Source organism: Dromiciops gliroides, chromosome 2 (assembly GCF_019393635.1).
Source record: "Dromiciops gliroides isolate mDroGli1 chromosome 2, mDroGli1.pri, whole genome shotgun sequence".
In the NCBI taxonomy this organism is placed as follows: domain Eukaryota; kingdom Metazoa; phylum Chordata; class Mammalia; order Microbiotheria; family Microbiotheriidae; genus Dromiciops; species Dromiciops gliroides.
In genome coordinates, this window is record NC_057862.1 from 308,159,035 (window position 1) to 308,180,328 (window position 21,294).

The following is a 21,294-nucleotide window of genomic DNA, read 5'->3' on the forward strand; positions in this document are numbered from 1 at the left end:
TCTTTAAAGCAAGCCCATCTTATAGTTGGCTCTTATTAAATGGATATTAGTGATAACTGTCAAATATAGCTGGCTTAGACAGATCTGTCTCAGATAAAAATAATGATGCTTCTAGATTTTATTCCTTTGTCATCTTTAATGTAAAAACTGTCAACTCTTGTTTCAAATAGAGTAAAAGATAAAAGAATTACAGGTTAAATCTGTTTACTTGGTAGATTTGCAACAACAAAAAAAAAAGCTTGCCAAATTCCTATTATAGCTCACTTTATTTGGTGTTTTAGTTCAGAATTTTAAAATGAAAAATAAATACTTTGGTTCATTTAAACAGTGTTTTAGCGATAGTATAAAGTTGTAGAGGAAGAATTAAGGAGTTTTAGAAAAACCTCCTTCCTCAAAACCCCTCCATTCTTCCCATTTGATTCCTTGAGATGTGTGGAAAGACCAGCACCTAAAACTAGAGCTGTCTGATGGTTGAGGTTTAAATACATGCTTCTGTACTTGGATTTATAGCATACATTTTAGAACTAATTGAGACTTCAGTTCCTAGGCTGTCCTGTTCTCCTTATTTTATATCTTCTTCTAACACACTACAGATAGCATAAATAACTAAGCAAAACACTTTCAGTTATTGGAAGAAAAAAACTTAAGACCTTAAAAAGAAAAGTCCTGATTCCATTTCAATTTCAAAACTGTTTGCTTTTGCTATATAATAATAGAAGATTATTGTTTGGGGGAGCTCTAGAAGTCTTCTGTACCCTTATTTTAACAGGATTTACCTACTAAAAACTGATGTGTCTTACTATTGACGAGAAAAGCAGTTGAATGGGGGAAAGGGAGGGTAGGGAGAAGCTAATTGTGGCTCCTGGACAAGAATACCAACTTGAGTATGATGTAGTTCTGAAGACTCATCTGAAGTTAATATTACATTGTCATCAGGATTTTTAGATTGGTCCCTGGGAAAAGGAGCCCAGTGGAGAAGTAGGGCAAAGAGACTGTAAAACTGTAAAAAACATAACTCTCTCAAGATGATTTCATTATCCTTCTATCAACTAAACTTCTTCTCTCTTTTTTAAGGAGTTGAATGACCTGGCACGTGACCCCCCAGCTCAGTGTTCCGCAGGTCCTGTTGGAGATGACAGTAAGTATTTCATGAAGTTATTCGTTAAGAATCTGTATAGTTCCAAGTGCTAAATGGAACCCAGATAAAAAGTCTTCTTTATTAGAGTATATACTGTAAAGTAATAGGGCAGATAATATGTACTTTTCTTGAGTTACCTTTCTTTTTCTTAGCAGTTGCACTATGTATAACAACGGTATCTACTTTTAATTTACCTTCAGAAGCTTATATTTAATAGATAGGAGGGTACAGTCAGAAGCTGGCTAAAACTCTCAATACATTTATCCCAGTAACTACTATGAATTCCTTCCATTAGACGTGTATCCATTTAGTATAAACAGCCTGTTTTCTACCCTTCTCTTTTTTGTGGGGGAGGCGCAAGGATGTTTCAATCATATAGGATCTTTACTTCAGCTCTAAACAGAAAATTGTCTTCCTTAAAAAGGACAAGAGGAGGCCTGAAAGTGTTTTGTGTTTTCATGTTAAAATGTGTTTAAGAATACTTAATATTGGGGGCAGCTAGGTGGCATAGTGGATAGAGCACCGGCCCTGGATTTAGGAGGACCTGAGTTCAAATTTGGCCTCAGACATTTGACACTTACTGGCTGTGTGACCCTGGGCAAGTCACTTAACCCCAATTGCCTCACCAAAAAAAAAAAAAGAATACTTAATATTGAGTCAGTCAGTAGTTTGAGAGAACCTTCTTTATTAGATTATTGAGAGTAGTCTCACTTTTTTTTTTTGGTCATGTTGGTTTTTTCTAGATACTGATTTACTACTACCTAAAAGAACTCATTGCATAGACATAGCACTACTGTTGGTAGCTAGATATAAATTGTACTGTCTTTATTTTGGTGTAGCAATTCCTTTTGCCATCCAGTTGCCTAGCCAGCTTTTGCAGAAGAATGTTTCAGACAATGCTTCTCAATCTGAAATCCTTCAGAATATGTTCAGGCCTGTAATGAATGACTCACAGAAAATTGAGCTTTTAAAAGTAGAATTATTTGGGGGGGAGGGGTGTGAGGCAGTTGGGGTTAAGTGACTTGCCCAGGGTCACACAGCTAGTAAGTGTCAAGGGTCTGAGGCTGGATTTGAACTAAGGTCCTCCTGAATCCATGGCCAGTGCTCTGTCTACTGTGCCACCTAGCTGCCCAGTCGAATTAATTTTAAAAAATATTTGTACACGATAGCCTTCCTCCCTCCCCCTTCCTTGGTGGTGGTGGGTGGTGGTGGTGGTGGTGAAGATAAGTGTGAGATTGGAGTATATTGTTATTAAGATTTTTTGTTGTTGTTGGTTTTTTCCCCCTTAGGGCTGTGTGTGTATGTGTATGTCTGAGAGAGAAAGAGAGAGAGAACTCAAAGTTTTCCTAGTATAAACAAGGGTTAAAACTTAAAGAACCAAAGGGAAAATCTATAAAAGATTTCTTCATGGTTGAAGGTCAGTGGGGATGGGTGTATTAGTTGTATACATATGACCAACTTAAAACTAAATGATGAATAAAACTTACTGTTTTTCCCCTACTTTGGGCCAATTCCATTAAGTATTTAGGATTAAAAAATTAAAAGATAGTCATATGTTTCTTAGAGTCTGTCACCTTCAAATTGTCCATGTAAATGTAGTTTTTCCTTTCAGCAGGATTTTCAGCCAGAGTTCTCAAAACTAAGAGTGATTGAAAACTTCTACCATAACAAAGTCTTTGGGGGCCCTGCCACTCTGCTCTTTTGAATGATCAATCAAATGTTTTTCACATCTGAAGAAATTTGCCTTTGCTTTTGCAGTTAACCAGGATTATTGGCACTAGCACATTCCTCTTCCCAAGTAGAAAAAACATTGCCAAGGGGCAGCTAGGTGTTGAAGTGGATAGAGCACTGGCCATGGAGTCAGGAGGACCTGAGTTCAAATCCGGACTCAGACACTTAACACTAACTAGCTGTTACTTACTAGCAAGTCACTTAACCCCAATTGCCTCAGCCAAAAAAAAAGGAAAAAACATTGTCTAGAAAGCTCTTCCTTGGTTAAATAAAATACCTTCTACTTTATCATATTTGGGAACACAGATGCTACATAAATATCTAGCGTTTAGATAGCCAAAGAGAACTAAGTCTCATCACTTGGGAGGATAGCTTACCATTTGTTCAACTAGATGTTCCTTATAGACTTTGTTAGTTTTAGGATTTTTACTTTGCAGAAGGCCCACTGTAAAGACCTGAGAGAGAGAACTAGAGAGTTATCAGGCTCTGAAATTCTTGAAAAAAAAAACAACAAAAAAACAGTGGCGGGACGGGGGGGGGGGGATCAGTGGAATATATGATTAGGTAGAATGGTCTGAAATGGCTAAAAATTCAAAAGTGTGTTTCTAATTTAGTTAGAACCAGAGGGAATCTGTTAGCACTAAAATGACCCTGTTAAGAATTGTCTTGGTTGGGGCAGCTAAGTGGCGCAGTGGCTAGAGCACCGGCCCTGGATTCATTCAGGAGTACCTGAGTTCAAATCCGGCCTCAGACACTTGACACTTACTAGCTGTGTGACCCTGGGCAAGTCACTTAACCCCCGTTGCCCCACAAACAAAACAAAACAAAAAAAGAATTGTCTTGGTTGTAATAATAGCACGTGCTACACAGCATTTTACACATGTTATCTCAGTTGAGCCTCACCAGGGCACTGTGAGATGTAGAATAAGTACTAATTACCCCATTTTATAGATGAAGAAATTGAGGCTCAGAGTGACTTATCCAAGGGACTTATCCAAGATCACACAACTATTAAGTGGTAAAATCTGGACTTAAATTCAGTACTTCTGACTCTAAGTCCTATACTAAACTGCTTCCCTTGCTCTATGCATCTTATGAATTGGAGATGTTATTTGTGTATTTGTGACTCTATATTGGTTTTTGTAAATTGATGTATAATTAAAAAAAATTTTTTTCTGTAACTTTAGCAAAGTTGCAGGTTATAAAATCCACATAAATCATCAGCATTTCTATACATGACCAACAAAGCTCATCAGAGAAAGAGAAATTCCACTTAAAGTAACTGTAGACAGTATAAAATATTTGGGAGTCTACCTGCCAAGACAAATCCAGGAACTCTATGAATACAATCACAAAACACTTTTCACACAAATAAAATCAGATCTAAACAATTGGAAAACTATTGATTGCTCATGGATAGGCCAAGCTAATATAATAACAGTGACAATTCTACCTAAATTAATTTACTTGTTCAGTTACATGCCAATCAGACTACTTAAAAATTATTTTATAGAGCTAGAAAAAATAACAAAATGCATCTGGAAGAACAAAAGGTCAAGAATATCAAGGGAACTAATGGGGAAAAAATGCACAGGGCTAGCTATACCAAATCTGAAGCTATCTATACTATAAAGCGGCAGTCATCAAAACTATTTGGTACTGGCTAAGAAATAGAGTGGTGGATCAATGGAATAGGTTAGGCACAGGAGACACAGTAGAAAATGACTATAGTAATCTACTGTTTGATAAACCCAAAGACTCCAGTTTCTGGGATAGGAATTCAGTATTTGACAAAAACTTCTGGGAAAACTGGAAGAGAGTATGGCAGAAACTAGGCATAGACCAACATCTTATACCTTATACTAAAATAAGGTCAAAATGGGTACATGATTTAAACATAAAGGGTGATACCATAGGTAAGTTAGGAAAGGAAGGAATAGTTTACCTCTCAGATCTATGGAGAGGAGAAGAATTTATGACCAAACAAGAGACAGAGAATATTATGAAATGCAAAATGGATGCTTTTGATTACATTAAATTAAAAAGGTTTTATACAAACGGAAGCAATGCAGCCAAAATTAGAAGGGAAGCATAAACCTGGGAAACAATTTTTTTCCCCCATATAAATATTTTATTATTTTCCAGTTACATTTAGAGATAATTTTCAACATTTGTTTTTATAAGATTTCTAGTTTCAAATTTTTCTCCATCCCTCCCCTCCCTACCCCCTCCCCAAGACAGCAAGTAATCTGATGTAGGTTATATATGTACAATCACATTAAACATATTTCTGCATTAGTCATGTAATGAGAGAAGAATCAGAACAAAAAGGAAAAACCTCCAAAAAGAAAAACAACAACAAAAACAATAGAAATAGTATGGTTCGATCTGCATCCAGATTCACCAGTTCTTTTTTTTCTGAATTTGGAGAGCATTTTCCATCCTTAGTCCTTTGGAACTATATTGGACCATTGTATTGCTGAGAAGAATCAAGTCTATCACAGTTGATCAACACACAATGTTGTCGATACTGTATACAACGTTCTCCTGGTTCTGCTCATCTCACTCATCATCAGTTCATGCAAGTCCTTCCAGGTTTCTCTGAAATCCTCCTGCTCGTCGTTTCTTACAGCATAGTAGTATTCCATTACATTCATATACCACAACTTGTTCAGCCATTCCCCAATTGATGGGCAACCTCTCAATTTCCAGTTCCTTGCCACCACAAAAAGAGCAGCTATAAATATTTTTGTACATGTGGGTCCTTTTCCCTTTTTTATGATCTCCCTGGGAAAAAGAACTAATAGTGGTATTGCTGGGTCAAAAGGTATGCAAAGCTTTAATAACCCTTTGGGCATAGTTCCAAACTGCTCCACCAACAATGCATTAGTGTTCCATTTTTTTCCACAGGTTCTCCAACCTCTATTTTCCTTTTTTGTCATATTAGCCAATCTGATAGGTGTCAGGTGGTACCTCAGAGTTGTTTTAATTTGCATTTCCCTAATCAGTAGTGATTTAGAGCATTTTTTCATATGCAGTAGGTAGCTTTGATTTCTTCATCTGAAAACTGCCTGTTCATATCCTTTGACTATTTCTCCATTGGGGAATGACTTGCATTCTTAGAAATGCGATTTAGTTCCCTGTATGTTTTAGAAATGAGGCCTTTATCAGTACTGAACAGGCAGTCTGTATCCCAAAGAGATCATAAAAAAAGGGAAAAGGACCCACTTTTACAAATATTTGTAGCTGCTCTTTTTGTGGTGGCAAAAAATGGAAATTGAGGGGATGCTTATCAAGTGACAATTTGTGGTATATGAATGTAATGGAATACTATTACGCTGTAAGAAATGATAAGCAGATTTCAGAAAAACCTGGTAAGACTTACATGAACTGATGCTGAATGAAATGAGCAGAACCAAGAGAACATTGTACACAGTATCAACAACACCGTATGATGATCAACTGTAATAGACTTAACTCTTCTCAACGATACAATGATCCAAGATAATTCCAAAGGACTCATGATAGAAAATGCTCTCCACATCAGAAAAAAGAACTGGAATCTGGATGCAAATGGAACCATACTGTTTTTACTTTTTTCATGTTTTTTTTTCTTTTTTGAGGCTTTTCCCTTTTGTTTTGATTCTTCTTCCACAACATAACTAATACAGAAATATGTTTAATGTGATTGTACATATATAATCTTTATCAGATTGCTTTCTGTCTTGGGGAGAGGGGAAGGAAAGGAAGGGAGGGAGAAAAATTTGAAACTATAAATCTTATAAAAACAAATGTTGAAAACTATCTCTGCATGTAATTAGAAAATAATAATACTTTTATGATTAAAAAAAGTAAATAAAATTTTTCTGTTAAGGTTTAACAGGCAGGAAGAAACATACTTTGGGGTGGACAGGGGAGGGGGGAACCAAGACTTGTTGATCACTTAAACTACCTTTTTTCTTTTTTTTTTTTCCTTTTTTTCCCCCCACACTTGTTTGAGTAGAGGTCTCCAGAGATCTCTGCATTCAAATAAATATCCCCTGAGATTGACACTCAAACATTAACAAATACTGTCTTTGGCATATTCAATAGCCTTCTTAAGTTCATTGTCTCATCAGATTAATCATTGAACATACTTTTGGGTTTTTTTTTTTAATTTATGAACCAAACTACTTTTGTCAGTTTTGTGTATGTGATAAGTAGAAGTGGTAGTTTCTCATAGCAGTAAAACTATTAGAGAAGTTAGCTACCTGGTATATATTCTTTTTTAACAAATCATTAGACCACTTTTAATGGCAGATTTTAGTGAGGTTGGAGGGGGTTTTTTTGTTTGTTTGTTTTCAATCTACTAATTGCACTAGTTTAAGCCTGTAACTACCACCTTTGATGATAGGTATTTTGGTGGAACTTTCTGAGCTGGTTATAGATGTACATAATGTGAGAGGAGGCTTCTAGTTTGAGGTACAGATCATTCTTACCATTGGTAATTTATTTTCAACACCAGAAACAGGACACATTTGAGTCAGTGACCTTAAGTAGACAAAAGACTTTCATCTTTTTGGGGGGGGGGGTAAGGCAATTGGGGTTAAGTGACTTGCCCAGGGTCACACAGCTAGTAAGTGTTAAGTGTCTGAGGCCGGATTTGAACTCGGGTCCTCCTGACTCCAGGGCCAGTGCAATATCTACTGTGCCACCTAGCTGCCCCAAGACTTTCATCTTTAAGTATCTTGAAGCAATTTCTTTGACTGAGGGCAGATTATCAGTGGTAATTTGTAATTTATATTTCCATACTATGTTTACTTGACAACACTGATATACACACACACTTCAGAGTCACTTTCATGCCATTATGAAGCAAGAGAACGAGACTTTGTCAAGGACTGTTGTTTTTGGAAAATATTTTGTCTTATGTTCCTTTTGGAAAGAAAATACCTTCTGGGGGCAGCTAGTTGGTTCAGTGGATAAAGCACTGGCCCTGGATTCAGGAGGACCTGAGTTCAAATGCGGTCTCAGACATTTGACACTTACTTAGCTGTATGGCCCTGGGCAAGTCACTTAACCCTCATTGCCTTGCAAAAAAACAAAAACAAAAAATACCCTCTAATCTCTATGGCCCATCAAAGCTTATGAACAAGTCATAATTTTGAACAGAGCTTTGAAGTTTATCTTTTTTTGAGGTGCAGATTACTTTAGATCAAGTGTTCTTAATCTTTTTTATGTCGTAGACTTCTTTGATGGTTTGAAGCCTGTGGAACACTTCTCAGAATAATTTTTTTAAATATGTAAATTAAAATGCATAGGATTACTAAGAAAACCAGTGATAATTAATCAAAATATTAAAAGAACAATTGTTCAGAGATTCTATGGTTTTAAAAGCCCTGCTTCAGACTCTCAGATTAAGGTTCTTGTGAAAGGTTCTTCAGTTGCGTCTGATTCTTGGTGACAGTATGGTTCACAGGGTTTTCATGGCAAAGATACTGTAGTGGTTTTCCATTTCCTTCTCCGTTGGATTAAGGCAAACAGGTGAAGTAACTTGCCTAGGATCACACAGCTAGTAAGTGTCTAAGGCTGGATTTGAAGTCAGGTCTTCCTGATTCTAGGCCCAGCACTGTATCCACTGAGCTACCTAGCAGCCTCTTCCCTCATTATAATTGCATTATTGAAATTTTACTTATCCATATTGGCCTATCTGTTTCTCCTATCTAGTACTGTTGGAATCATAATGAAGTTTCACTCTATTACTAAGACCCCTGTTAAAAGATAATGGTATTATTTAGGCTCTTATTCTATGTAATTATCTTTGACAGATTTAAAGTATTTCAGTTATAATTATTTTTAATTAGGAGTTTTACGACAACATTTTAGAACGACAGCCAGACTAGCCTTCTTTTCTAGGCTCTCACTTGACTCATGCTTCTAATTCCCATTCAAATTCATTCTGTCCTGGTTTCAATATCAGATATTTATAATATACATTGAGCTTCAGTGATAAGTAATAATGAGACATCAAGTAAATTTAGAGGAGAAGTTATAGTAGTTGATATTTGGGGTTTAATTTCTTGTCCTAATAATTTCTTGTTCTTTTTCAGTGTTCCATTGGCAAGCTACAATAATGGGGCCAGTAAGTATTCAGATTAATTTTAATGTAGAATAGCCTGTGTAAGTCACTCATCATAACCACTTTTTCTTCTTCATCAACAGAATGATAGTCCCTATCAGGGTGGAGTATTTTTCTTGACAATTCATTTCCCAACAGATTATCCCTTCAAACCACCTAAGGTAGGTAAACTATGTGAATTACTTTCCTATTTGCATTTTTTAATAACTTCAATAAATCAATTTACGTGAAACTTTTTTTTTAGGTTGCATTTACAACAAGAATTTACCATCCAAATATTAACAGTAATGGCAGCATTTGTCTTGATATTCTACGGTCACAGTGGTCGCCAGCACTAACTATTTCAAAAGGTAATTACATGGATATTACAAATAAATTTGCTTTACAGTGAATTGTGTCTATAGGACATTAGTGATTTTCTATTCATATATTCTATCGGAGAGTAAGCAGTAATGGCACAAAATAACCAATTATCCCTTCTAAAGTAGCAGTTCTTAATTTTTTTTGTGTTACAGATCCCTTTGACAACCCGGGAAATCTATGAATAATGCTTTTAAATGAATAAAAGAAAATACATAGGATTACAAAGGAAACAAATTACATTGAGATACTGTCAGTAAACAAAGAAAACTGAACGTGTGAACTAGCATCAGGTTCTATAATGAGTAATTTTGAAGTAGTGATTAGCACAAGTTATTTTAAGATATACAACAACTATAATGTGATATGAAAATATCTATGATTCCTATTTGTGACAGTATCACAGATACTGTTAATACTGCTGTGGTTTGTAAGAGGAAATGCTAAATTTTACTTAGAGGTTAGTGAAAATAGAGATTTCTTTTTTTCCCCCATCCAAATTAATGAACCCCAGGTTAAAAGTCTTCTTTAAAGCATTCATCCTATAAAGTACCAGCCCTGGATTCAGGAGGATCTGAATTCAAATCCAGCCCCAGACACTTGACACTTACTAGCTGTGTGACCCTGGGCAAGTCACTTAACCCTCATTGCCCTGCAAAAGAAAACACAAATAAAGCATTCATCATTATAGAGACCAAGAATACTTGATCAAGGCAGGTATAGTTGAAGGTATTTTTAAACTTGAACACATATCTCTTCATATAAGTTTAATAATAGGAGATATCATTCAAGAATGGGGAGATAGCTGGATGTGATGGTATACAGGTATAATCCCTGCTACTGAGACTGGTAGACCACTCCAACTTGAGGGTTTTGATGAAGTAGAGCTAAAGTCAGTTGGGTGTCTATACTAAATTGTTCACCTTTGTGATGAATCCCAGGGTATGGGGGATATCAGGCCACTGAAGGAGGTGTGAATTAGCCTAGGTCAGAAATTGAAAGGGGCAAAGTTTCCATGCTGATCAGTAGTGGGATTGGGACTATGAGTGACCATTGTAGTTCCAGCCTACCTCCTCCCCACCTCTCCCCCAAAAAAGGGATAAATCTATTGTAAAAATATATGTAACTGCCTGTTTAGGTAAGTTCTTATAGGAGAATGTAATAAAAGTTACTATAAAAAGTATTTGTTGTAAAAATGCATACTCTGAAGGACTACCAATGATTTTATTCAGTGTTAGCTTTACCAGAACTTTTCTGCAAGCATATAAATGATACTAAACTTTCTACTTGAGACTTAGGCTTGAATCCTTTTAGAATAGAAATGTGTTTGAAAAATGTAAAAAGGTACTAGACAAATAATAGCAGAAGAGAATAAAAGGGCCCTCTTTGAGGGTTAGCTGTTTGTCATTGTACCTAATGGTGAACTTAGGGGATGAAAGGGAAAAGATTAATTATACCATTTTTTGCCACCTGGGATGTTGTTAAGCACTGTGTATATATTGAGGGTGGGGGAAGCCAAGTGGGACTGTGGATAGGGTTCCAGGCCTGGAGTCAGGAGGTCTTGAGTTGAAATCTGGCGTCAGACACTTAGCAGGCCTGTGACCCTGGGCAAGTCACTTTAACCCTGTTTGCCTCCATTTCCTCATCTGTAAAATGAGCTGGAGAAGGAAATGGCAAGCCACTCTAGTATGTCTTTGCCAGGAAAACTCCAAATGGTGTTATGAAGAATCAGACATGACTGAATAACATATACCAGAGGTTGACAAACTATAGCCTCTGGGCCAAATCCAGCCCACCACTTGTTTTTGCATGGTCCACAAGTTAAGAATGATTAAAGTCATTTGTCCTGCAAACCATAGTTTGCCAGCTCTTGCTATATACCAATATTTATATATAGATTCTGAAAATAGATTTTTAAACCTCTAGGCCTGTAATCAATATCATAAACTAAACTTGTACAAGACTACCATTAGCAGTCACCTTTCCTCTCTCCCTCCCACCCAAAAAAGACAACTTAGAGTATTTTGCCCTTTAATAACTACAAATTAAACATATCTTCAGAGAAGTCCTCTTCTCTTTGAGAGCCTTGTAATGGAAGGGCTCTTTGGATAAGTATTTATGACTATGCCTTTGAATGTATTTTGACTAAGTTTTAAAACCATGACTACTCTGATCTGGTCGGGTACAAAGAGAGGAGAGGTATTCATACGAACCTATAAATCAGGTTCATAACTTTATTTTACTTTTTCTCCTGTGTCTGTTACCTTTTTTTAAAAAGTCTTATATACTATTCAAGAAAATATTTGCTCTCTTGTTTCTCTCCATGTCTGGAAATCTGTTTTTCAAGCTAGGTACCTCTAGAATGTGAAAAAGTATTAAGCTGTTTTGAATCAGTGCTGTTTGTAATTTCATTTGGAACATTTTATTAGCTTTCTTGAAATTCCAGTTTCTTAGCATCCCTCACTTGACTAAATGGAATGTACAAACATCTTTGTAAAATCTCTCTTTTCAAGATCAATATGTTAGTATTATATTGTGGCCATTATAAATGGCACAGTTTTCAAGGCATATGTATATTGAAGAATATTTTGAAAAGCCATTTGGTGTGCTGTTAGAATTGAGAAAAGCTATGTGTCCAGATACTAATGAAAAAAGATGGGTATTAGGAATCTTCCTGATGAAATATGAAGCCTAGTGAATGTCCACGTACTTTAAATGGAATTGAAAAAATATATCCTAATGACCCATTACTTTGAGGAAGAGTAGGAAGTGGGTTGCAAAGACATAAAGGTCAGTCAATTAACTAAAGCTCAAGAAGAAAAGGAACAAAAATGAAAATTTTTTTCCAAGTGGTTGAAAAGAATAGTTGGAAGCTCTAATAGATATTGATTTGATATTAGAATTAGTTATACAGTCACTGTCATTATAGATCATAGCAGGTATCTGAAATTAGTTCAAATAGTGAGTATAGTGGTTTAGCTTATAAGAATGACTGGCTATATCTTTGCTACCATTTTACATAGATTACATAATTCATATTTTCTCACTCTACTTTGAATTAACTATTTGAAAACCAGCCAGTCTGTTTTTCAGTTATTAAAATGTATTAGAATTAATGTGTCATGTCTTAGGGAATATGAATACCATTTGGAGGCATACAAGTGCTAGGCCTCTGGAACTAGAAAGATCTGAGTTGGAATCTGTCCTCAGATACTTACTAGCTGTGTAAGCCTAGACAAGTTACCTCTACCTGACTCATCTATAAAATGGAGACAACGATACCACCTATCTCTCAAGGTTGCTGTGAAGATCAAATGAGACATTTGTAAAGCACTCTGCAAAAAGTGTTATATAAATGCTAGCTATTATTATTTGGGGATTACTATTAAGAGTACAAGAGTTATAAAGGCTAAAGGAATTTGAAGACAAAAATGAACTGATTAAGAACATTTTTCCCTAGAGTTTTGTTTTTCTAAGTTTTTTATTTTTGTGAACTGATGAAAATATAACTTTAAATATGTAAAAGTGCTAAAGTTGTATGGATTTCTAATCATTCCTAATATCCCTCCCAAACCCCGCCCCCCACGTATGTACCATGACTTCCAAATTTCTAGAAATGTGCTCTTCTTAACAGATAGTTTAAAAAATAAACTAAGCAATAATTTGAGTTTGTGGACAGTACAGTGAAAGTGTTTAAATTGAGGTGACATGGGATAATATCTAATAATGTCCTAAATAAACATCTTTAAATCCTAGGCTTAGCAAGGGGTTCAGTGTTATTGCTCAGTACACAGAAGCAATAGAGAAATCAGACAATTATGCTAACAGAAAAAAATGAGAAACATAAATCATTTGAACAGAAAAAATTAGAGCTGAAACTTGCTTTTCTAGTACATGAGATTTATTCTCCACTTGTATCATAGGATGAAATTCTAAAATCTTTCTGAAAACATCAATGCCAAAGTGTAGAAGTTATCTATATCCTTTGTAAAGAAATGTTTTAAGTGTACTTTGTTTAATGGGAAATTCTGTACTTTTCATGTATTTGAGATGTTAGCTTGTTAATATTAGTCATGAAATTTCTGAGCATAATCTCCTTAAGTTGCACTAATTCTTTTGCCACTGCCACATATGACTAAAACAAGCTTTTAACATGTATGGCCATACATGTTTAATATACTGTAGCATCTTAAAACCTCTTTAGGGGGCAGCTAGGTGGCACAGTGGATAAAGCACTGGCCTTAGATTCAGGAGGACCTGAGTTCAATTCCAGCCTCAGACACTTGACACTTACTAGCTGTGTGACCTTAGGCAAGTCACTTAACCCTCATTGCCCTGCAAAAAAAAAAAAAGAAGAAGAAGGAAGGGGACATCTTTATATTTCCTACCAGTGCTTTGTGCATAGTAGGTATTCAATAAATGTTTTTGTAATGAATAGACGGCATAGATTTAACGGTTGTTAGCCTAAAAGGATTTGATCAAATTTGCAAAAGTAGCCTGTTCAAAGAATACAATAGGTCGCCTACTTCCCAAAATATTAATGATATAGTTAGTGTTTCTAGATATATAGGATAAGAACTGAGCTGGAAAAGCTCAAGTTTATTTAAAGATTGCCAAGACTATTGATGTTGGAGTCAGAAAAGCAAAAGAGGGTGGCTAGGTGGCACGGTGGATAGAGCAGTGGCCCTAGAATCAGGAGGACCTGAGTTCAGGTCCGGCCTCAGACACTTGACACTTACTAGCTGTGTGGCCCTGGGCAAGTCACTTAACCCTGATTGAAAGAAAAGAAAAGCTAAAGAACTAAATTTTTCAGCTTAAGGAACAGAGAGAGAATCAAAGTTTGATGCATGGTGACTCCACAGTTTGTAATGGGTTTTATTTTTCTTGCTTTCTCAATGTGTAGGGACCAGGGAGGAAAGGGGGAGGATTTGATTTGGCCCTGAAAGTAGAATAAAATAAAATTTTTAAAAGTTTGGTGCGTGAGAAATAACAGAGAAGTAGTAGTAGCATGAGATGAAGAACGCTACCACACAAACCTATTAAAAACATCTGATATTCTGTCACATTAGTAAGACATAAATTATATCTTAATATTGAGCTCACTGGACTTCAGTGGTACCCATAGAAATGCAAGTGGGAAGATTCTGTCTTTAAAAGGGAAAAGAGGATAGAATTGAAAAGAATTGGAATTATCTGCTGCTATATGTTGTAGTCGATATGGGTATCTTTTCATTTGTGTTACTCAAGAAAGACTTGTGGGGCAGCTAGGTGGCACAGTGGATTGAGCACCGGCCCTGGAGTCAGGAGTACCTGGGTTCAAATCCGGCCTCAGACACTTAACACTTACTAGCTGTGTGACTCTGGGCAAGTCACTTAACCCCAATTGCCTCACAAAAATACCAAAAAAAAAAAAAAAAGACTTGTGATGTAAAGGCGGTTGGGAGGTTGAAACCAGGTTTAGGTTTGAGCTTAAAGGACCTAGGTTCCTGTTGTGGCTCTATGATCCTGAGCAAGTCATTTCACCTCTCCATGTCTCAATTTCCTTATCTGTAAGATGACTGTATTGGACTAGATCTTCCCAAACATCCCTTCTTCTCTAAAACCTATGAACCTAGAAAAGCATGGTTAAAGGACATTGTTCCCTATTACGTTTTTGATCAATTTTCTTGGAGGGAACATCTAAAATATCCACAAAAATATAAAAATATCTAAAAAATTGTCTGAGCTCAAAGCAAAATCAGCTTATTGCATTATTTGTATACTAATTCTGTGCTTTAAAGCAATAATTAGTATAAATTACAGCTTATACTACGTGTATTGTGGCATGTATCCTGAATAAAAATTTGAGCCTAAAGTTTCAAATACGGGCATAGTTTCTAGGCAGAAGTGAACTTTAATTTTCCTGGTTTCCTTTAAAAATAAATATTTTTCCCTCACTGACCTACCTTCCTAAGTATCACTCAAAATATGACTAGCCCTTGTTCTGTTGTTGAGCCGTTGTGTATATTTTCATACCTTCTGAAAGTATTTATTGGTTCTTTCTGTCTCATTAGCTAACGTAGTTATTAATGATCAAGTCTGAATGATGCCTAAACATCACCTCTGTTCATACTGTCATTTCTTCCTTCATTCCCCCAGATTTTCTAAGTAAACTCATGTCATAAGCAAATAGGGGAGCTTTCTCTCCTCTTCTGCCTATCATCATACCTTTAATTTCTCAGATAACTAGTATATAAGTTAGCATACTAAGACATATACTAACAAATATAATCAACTAACAGCCATTCCCCAGTAAATATTGGAAGTATGAACAATCAGCTCTCAAAAGAACTGCAAACTATTAACAACTATATGAAAGAATGCTTCAAATCACTAGTAAGAGAAATGTAAATCAAACCAATATTAAGTTTTCATCTCACATCCATTAACTTGGCAAAGATGACAAAAGACAAGAATAGTCAATGTTAAAGGGATTGTGGGAAGATAGATACACTACTGAATTGCTGTGAATTAGTAGGAATTAGTACAACTATTTTGGAAAACCATTTAGAATCATGCATAAAAAGCAACTAAAATGCTTTTACTCAGTAATTTCCACTAAGAAGCGTATACCCTGAAGAGGTCACTGATGGAAAAAATAGACTATGGCACATACTCCAAACTATTTATAGTAGCACTTTTTGTGTTAGCAAAGAACTGGAAACAAAGTAGATGCCCATCAGTTAGGAAATGACTAAAGAAATGTGGTAAATGAATGTAATGGAATATTACTGTTCTGTAAGAAATGATTAATATGATATATACAAAGAATCATGGAAATACTTACATGAATTGATATGGGGGCAGCTAGGTAGCACAGTGGATAAAGCACCAGCCCTGGATTCAGGAGTACCTGAGTTCAAATCTGGCCTCATACACTTAACACTTACTAGCTGTGTGACTCTAGGCAAGTCACTTAACCCCAATTGCCCTGCAAAAAAAAAAAAAATACCCCAAACAAGACTAAAATATGCAGAACCATGAAAACAATATATATAATGACTATAACTATGGAAATAGGGGTGGGATGGACAAACAGCACAGAAAAATTAGAAGTGAATGTTACAAAATAACAGAAAAGGCATGCTTCAAAGAAGAGAAGAGACTACCATTATAGAGGTGAGAGGTCAATGGGTATGGAATAGTGCATATATTTTCAGATTTTGTTATGTATTAATCGGTTTACTGACTTTTTTTCCTCTGATTCCTCCTTTCTCTTTTTTCTTTCTTACTGTATGATAATATCCTATTCATTCATATAATCCTATTGATTCATATAATTCAGCCATTAATCAGCTGATGTGCACCCAGTTTCTTTCCAGTTTTTTCCTGCCACAAAAAGTGCTGGTGGTACAATATTTTTGTACATATAAGACCTTTCCTTCAGAGTACATGCCAAGTAATGGTATCATTGGGTCAACTTGTATGTACAGCTTAGTAACCTTTTTCCTACAGTTTTAAAGTCTTTTCTAGAATATGCTTTGTTTTTATAATAACAAATGTCCTGTTTATCTAAATTTGCTTTGATTGTTTATTGCTAGCTACTTTTTAGACAATTCCTAAGAGTAACTGATAAATACAGTCCTGGCTGGAGTCAGGGAAGTTGTCATTTGGTTTTTCTCGTTACCCTGCTAAAATTGCTGTTTGTTCTCTTCCTAGTACTCTTGTCCATCTGTTCTCTGTTGTGTGATCCCAATCCAGATGATCCTTTAGTGCCTGAGATTGCACGGATCTACAAAACAGATAGAGAAAAGTAAGTATGGAAGTCAGTTAAAGGAGATACGGCTTTTAGACCTCAACTAAGGGTGAAGGATAGTCATCATCTAATGCACACTTATAAAAAGTCTTCATATTTACTTAGAACTTCATACGTAAGTGGGTATTTAATATATAAATATTTTTCATTAAGAGCTCATACAGTGTAAATGGACTACTCAAATTGATTTAGGTTCTAAAGCAAAGGGAATAAACTATCAACATCATTTGGCAACATCTAGTGGGGAAAGTATATAAGTGCAGTACAAAGATAGAATTTTTTTTCCTTATAAAACCTTCATTCTGGGATTCAAAGACATTTTAGAACTCTCCAGCAAGAATCCCAGAAGATTCAAGATCTGTAGCATCAAAATGTGAAGTGCATTTTAACATCTCTTCTGTAGATGTTCACTGAGAAAATGGACAGAAATTGATGACGGACAAAAATTTGGTGGTGTCTTAAACAGATACATATATATGGAAGATAAGTTGTCCTTTAAGGATTTAGAATTTGTTTGAGACCAGTGAGTTTGGCCTTTTTATTTTGAAGGCCTGACAGTGGTTATCCTTACATCTCATAGTAAAATTGCTAAGGAGTGTGGCTAGGCTTGAAATAGTTGTATATGGATCATTGAGCCTTTTGGCTGTATTTGGAATAAAATGGACCAAATTTTGCCTCTTTTCCTTTCTATGTGATTATGGGTCAACTAGCAGAACTTTTAACTGCCCCTTTCTATTGGAAGACTTAAAGAATATTTGTTCTGTTTAAATGTTTTGATGCTGGACAATTTGAATTAAATGTAACTTTTTTTAGAACAGCAAGTCATACATATCATTATCCAGCTTGATTAAGTTCTGCTAAAAGCAGCTATTGCAGTAATTAAATGCTTTTATGTACAGGCTCCTGTGCAGTCTCAAGTATGCCAGAGGTAAAGAATTTAATATCTTTCTTGAAAGTAGAAGGCCAACCAAATATAGAATAAGTTTAGTACTTGCTCAGAGACTAGTATATACCTCTACTTAAATGCTTTACTTTTTTTCCCCCCAGATCAAGTTATAAGTACTTTGTGCTATGATCTTGTTTTGAAATATATAGCACTAGGGGGGCAGCTAGATGGTGCAGTGGATAAAACACCGGCCCTAGATTCAGGAGGACCTGAGTTCAAATCTGGCCTCAGACAAAGTACTAGCTGTGTGACCTTGGGAAAGTCACTTAACCCTCATCATTGCCCTGCAAAAACAATGATTTTTTTTTTTAAAGAAATATATAGCACTTCTCTCTTTTGGCAGGGAGGGAGTGGAAGATTTGAGGATTGTTTCCTTTTTGCAGACCAGTACCCTTCTTCCCCTTGGGCTTTTTGAATAAATACAAATTTGATAACCGGGCTGAAAAGATGTCTTCTTCTACAGAAAGTTTTCGGTCTTTCCATGTAGTACCTAAAGTCTACTAAGTAACTGAAGTCTGATGTGTATTATTAAGCCAACCCTCTTTTTGTATGTACAGGTACAACAGAATAGCTCGGGAATGGACTCAGAAGTATGCGATGTAATTAAAGAAATTATTGGATAACCTCTACAAATAAAGATAGGGGAACTCTGAAAGAGAAAGTCCTTTTGATTTCCATTTGACTGCTTTCTATGAGCCCACGCCTCATCTTCCCCTGTGCACATGTTTACCTGATACAGCAGTGCTGCGTGTTGTACATACTTGGAACAACAAAATAGAAATACTGTATTTCCCGTACCAACATTGACTCCTAGCAAAGAAGTGTGTGTGTGAAAAGCCAGTTCTTCAGTCATAACCTAGTTGTGAGACTAAAAGCTTTCCTTATTGACTTAATTGGATAAACAATGCAAGGGCAGGGGTGGGTGTTGTATGGTTTGGGGTGGGGGAGGACAGTTACACTGACATGTGGGAGAATTTTTTAAAAAGTGGAATCCTTTTAAACTCATAACAGTTATGAAAAGCAAGATGAAGAACGTCAAGCTGTTTCTGTATTCATTTTATTCTGAAGGACCTACATCTTAGGTAAATGTTTCGACCGACAAGATTAAACTGTACCCACATCCTGTATTTAAGGTCTAAGTTTAACTGGTCAACATTTAAATGGATTGGAGCTATTAGTACATAAAGTAATGGGTGTTTTTTTTCCAGCTCTTCTCCATCACCCCCCTTCCTCCCAATACTTTTTGGTTTGTATGTGGTTTCTCAGTTAATACATAGCTAATAGCTCTTAATTTTTCTTATGTTTTTTAACTGCTTAGGTCTATCTGGATGTAAGGGTAAAAATTCATTTGACAGAAATACTTGTGTATATTTAAAGACCCAATTGCTCCTCTGGAGCTTGTACGTTCAAGAATGATTAATCTGTGTAATAAACTGATTACTACAGTCATTACATATAATTTTGTGTGAACAGGCTTTTTTAATTTGAAGAACAGTTTATCTAGCTGAGATTAGTGGTGGATTCCACACCTTCCCTCCTCTTCCGCTCCCACCCCAACTTCTGCATTCAGACCAGTTACATTTCAAAATCATGAAACAGTCGAAGTTTACATTGTGAAAGGCTATGTGTTCAAGTAATGTGACCAGCTAGAAAGGAACATAAGCTTAAAGGACCTCAATAAAATTTAAATGTTTAGTGTGCTAGGAACATGACTGTTAAACCAAATAAGAAATTTACTTTAATGAAAATCTAAGTGCAACACATCATGAAAACCTTATGATATTCCCGTGTGTGGGATATGACACAAATGCATTTATATTGTTAGTTAATCTGTGTAACTGAATATCAAATGTTAAAAGTAAAATTTAACAAACCTGAAAAACGTCAGCACAATTTCATAATGAAGAAATCTACATTATTACTTTGCACTAACATTTGCAAGATGTCATCCAGTTTAAATTTGTACTTGTATGTAGCTTTTTGAAGTCTTAATTTGACTCTAGTAAAAGATGTAGTTGGAAACTTGTAAACCAGTGTCTTTGCCAGAAACATTCATGTGAGCTAAGTGAGATACAAGTTTTTTCTTTCCTGATCTAATTGTAAACCAGGACACCACAAAGCAACACCTTTAGATCTGAAGTTCTGCCCCATCTATTTTCCAAATGCATCGCTACACTCTTGCACAAAAACCTGAGGAATAAATGTCCACTGCTTTTGGTTTAAATTTGTCCAACTTGTTTTATCTCTTAGTGTCTCACCAGTCATGCAACTTTGAACTTAGATGTGATATTTACTCCAAGGCTTGTTTTCCTTGCTTTCTTTCTGATTTTTTGGTCAAGTCATATTAATTTCCACATCTGGTTCATCTAAAAGGAGCTTTTTTCCTTCACAACCACTCTCCATGAAAGGAGAAAGAAAAGTTTTGAAAAAAGATAATGCTGAGCTTCGAACTAGTTGTTCTTGAGCCCTTTATCTAATTTGATTTACTCTGACCATGGTATTACGGGCAAATAAAGACTAGGCCTTCCATTGTTGCCATAGGTGTACGGATGCTCCTTTTTTCCTGAAATACAACTTATTTGGCAGACTTCTATCCCTATTACTGAGTGTCTTGTCTACCCCCAAAAAAATTAGTTTCAGGTAGATTTTTAGATCCCTTCACTAGGTAGAGTCTCATAAGCATTTTTAAGTACTGGGTAAAGTCTGATACTAGCATGTCTTATAAGCCCTTGATGAAAGGATACCTTAAACCTTGGATAATCTCAAACACTTTTGTATGAGGTGAATATTTTTTCCCTTTTTTCTATTTGGGTAATGCACGTGCTTGATCACTGAAGAGCTAGCTGAAAGATGGCTCTCCCATCTTCACAAAACAATTAAGCAAAAAGAGGTGATGTCATACAACTCAAAAACAAAAATTGCCTATAGATGATTGAGCTGTTTCTATGCAAGTATACCAGGAGTATCACTGTGGTTATTTGAAAGAGACCTGCAGAAAAGCCTAAATGTGATCATATATACAAATGTTAAATTGTAGCCAATACAGTTCCATGTATAGAATTACTCCTTTTTATTTGCTGTGATTTCATAAAATTCTATTTTGTATGGGACTACAACAGTGGCATTAACTTGTCAATTTCTATACTTTCAGTGGTTTCCCAAAGATAAAGGGAAGTACCTTAAAAAAATTTTAAATGAAGGAAAGC

General features: G+C 35.7%; 1 protein-coding gene across 1 annotated transcript in view; it reads left to right on the forward strand.

Annotated features, from left to right (window-relative positions):
• UBE2D2 (ubiquitin conjugating enzyme E2 D2) overlaps window positions 1–19,547 on the forward strand; it is a 43,569-nt gene extending 24,022 nt beyond the window's left edge. The window contains exons 2-7 of the mRNA XM_043982051.1: window positions 1,075–1,138; window positions 8,959–8,990; window positions 9,071–9,148; window positions 9,232–9,337; window positions 17,046–17,139; window positions 18,646–19,547. Coding sequence (XP_043837986.1) covers window positions 1,075–1,138; window positions 8,959–8,990; window positions 9,071–9,148; window positions 9,232–9,337; window positions 17,046–17,139; window positions 18,646–18,691 — 420 coding nt within the window. The 3' untranslated portion in view covers window positions 18,692–19,547. The remainder of the gene's footprint in view (window positions 1–1,074; window positions 1,139–8,958; window positions 8,991–9,070; window positions 9,149–9,231; window positions 9,338–17,045; window positions 17,140–18,645) is intronic.
• Window positions 19,548–21,294: the final 1,747 nt, after the last annotated feature.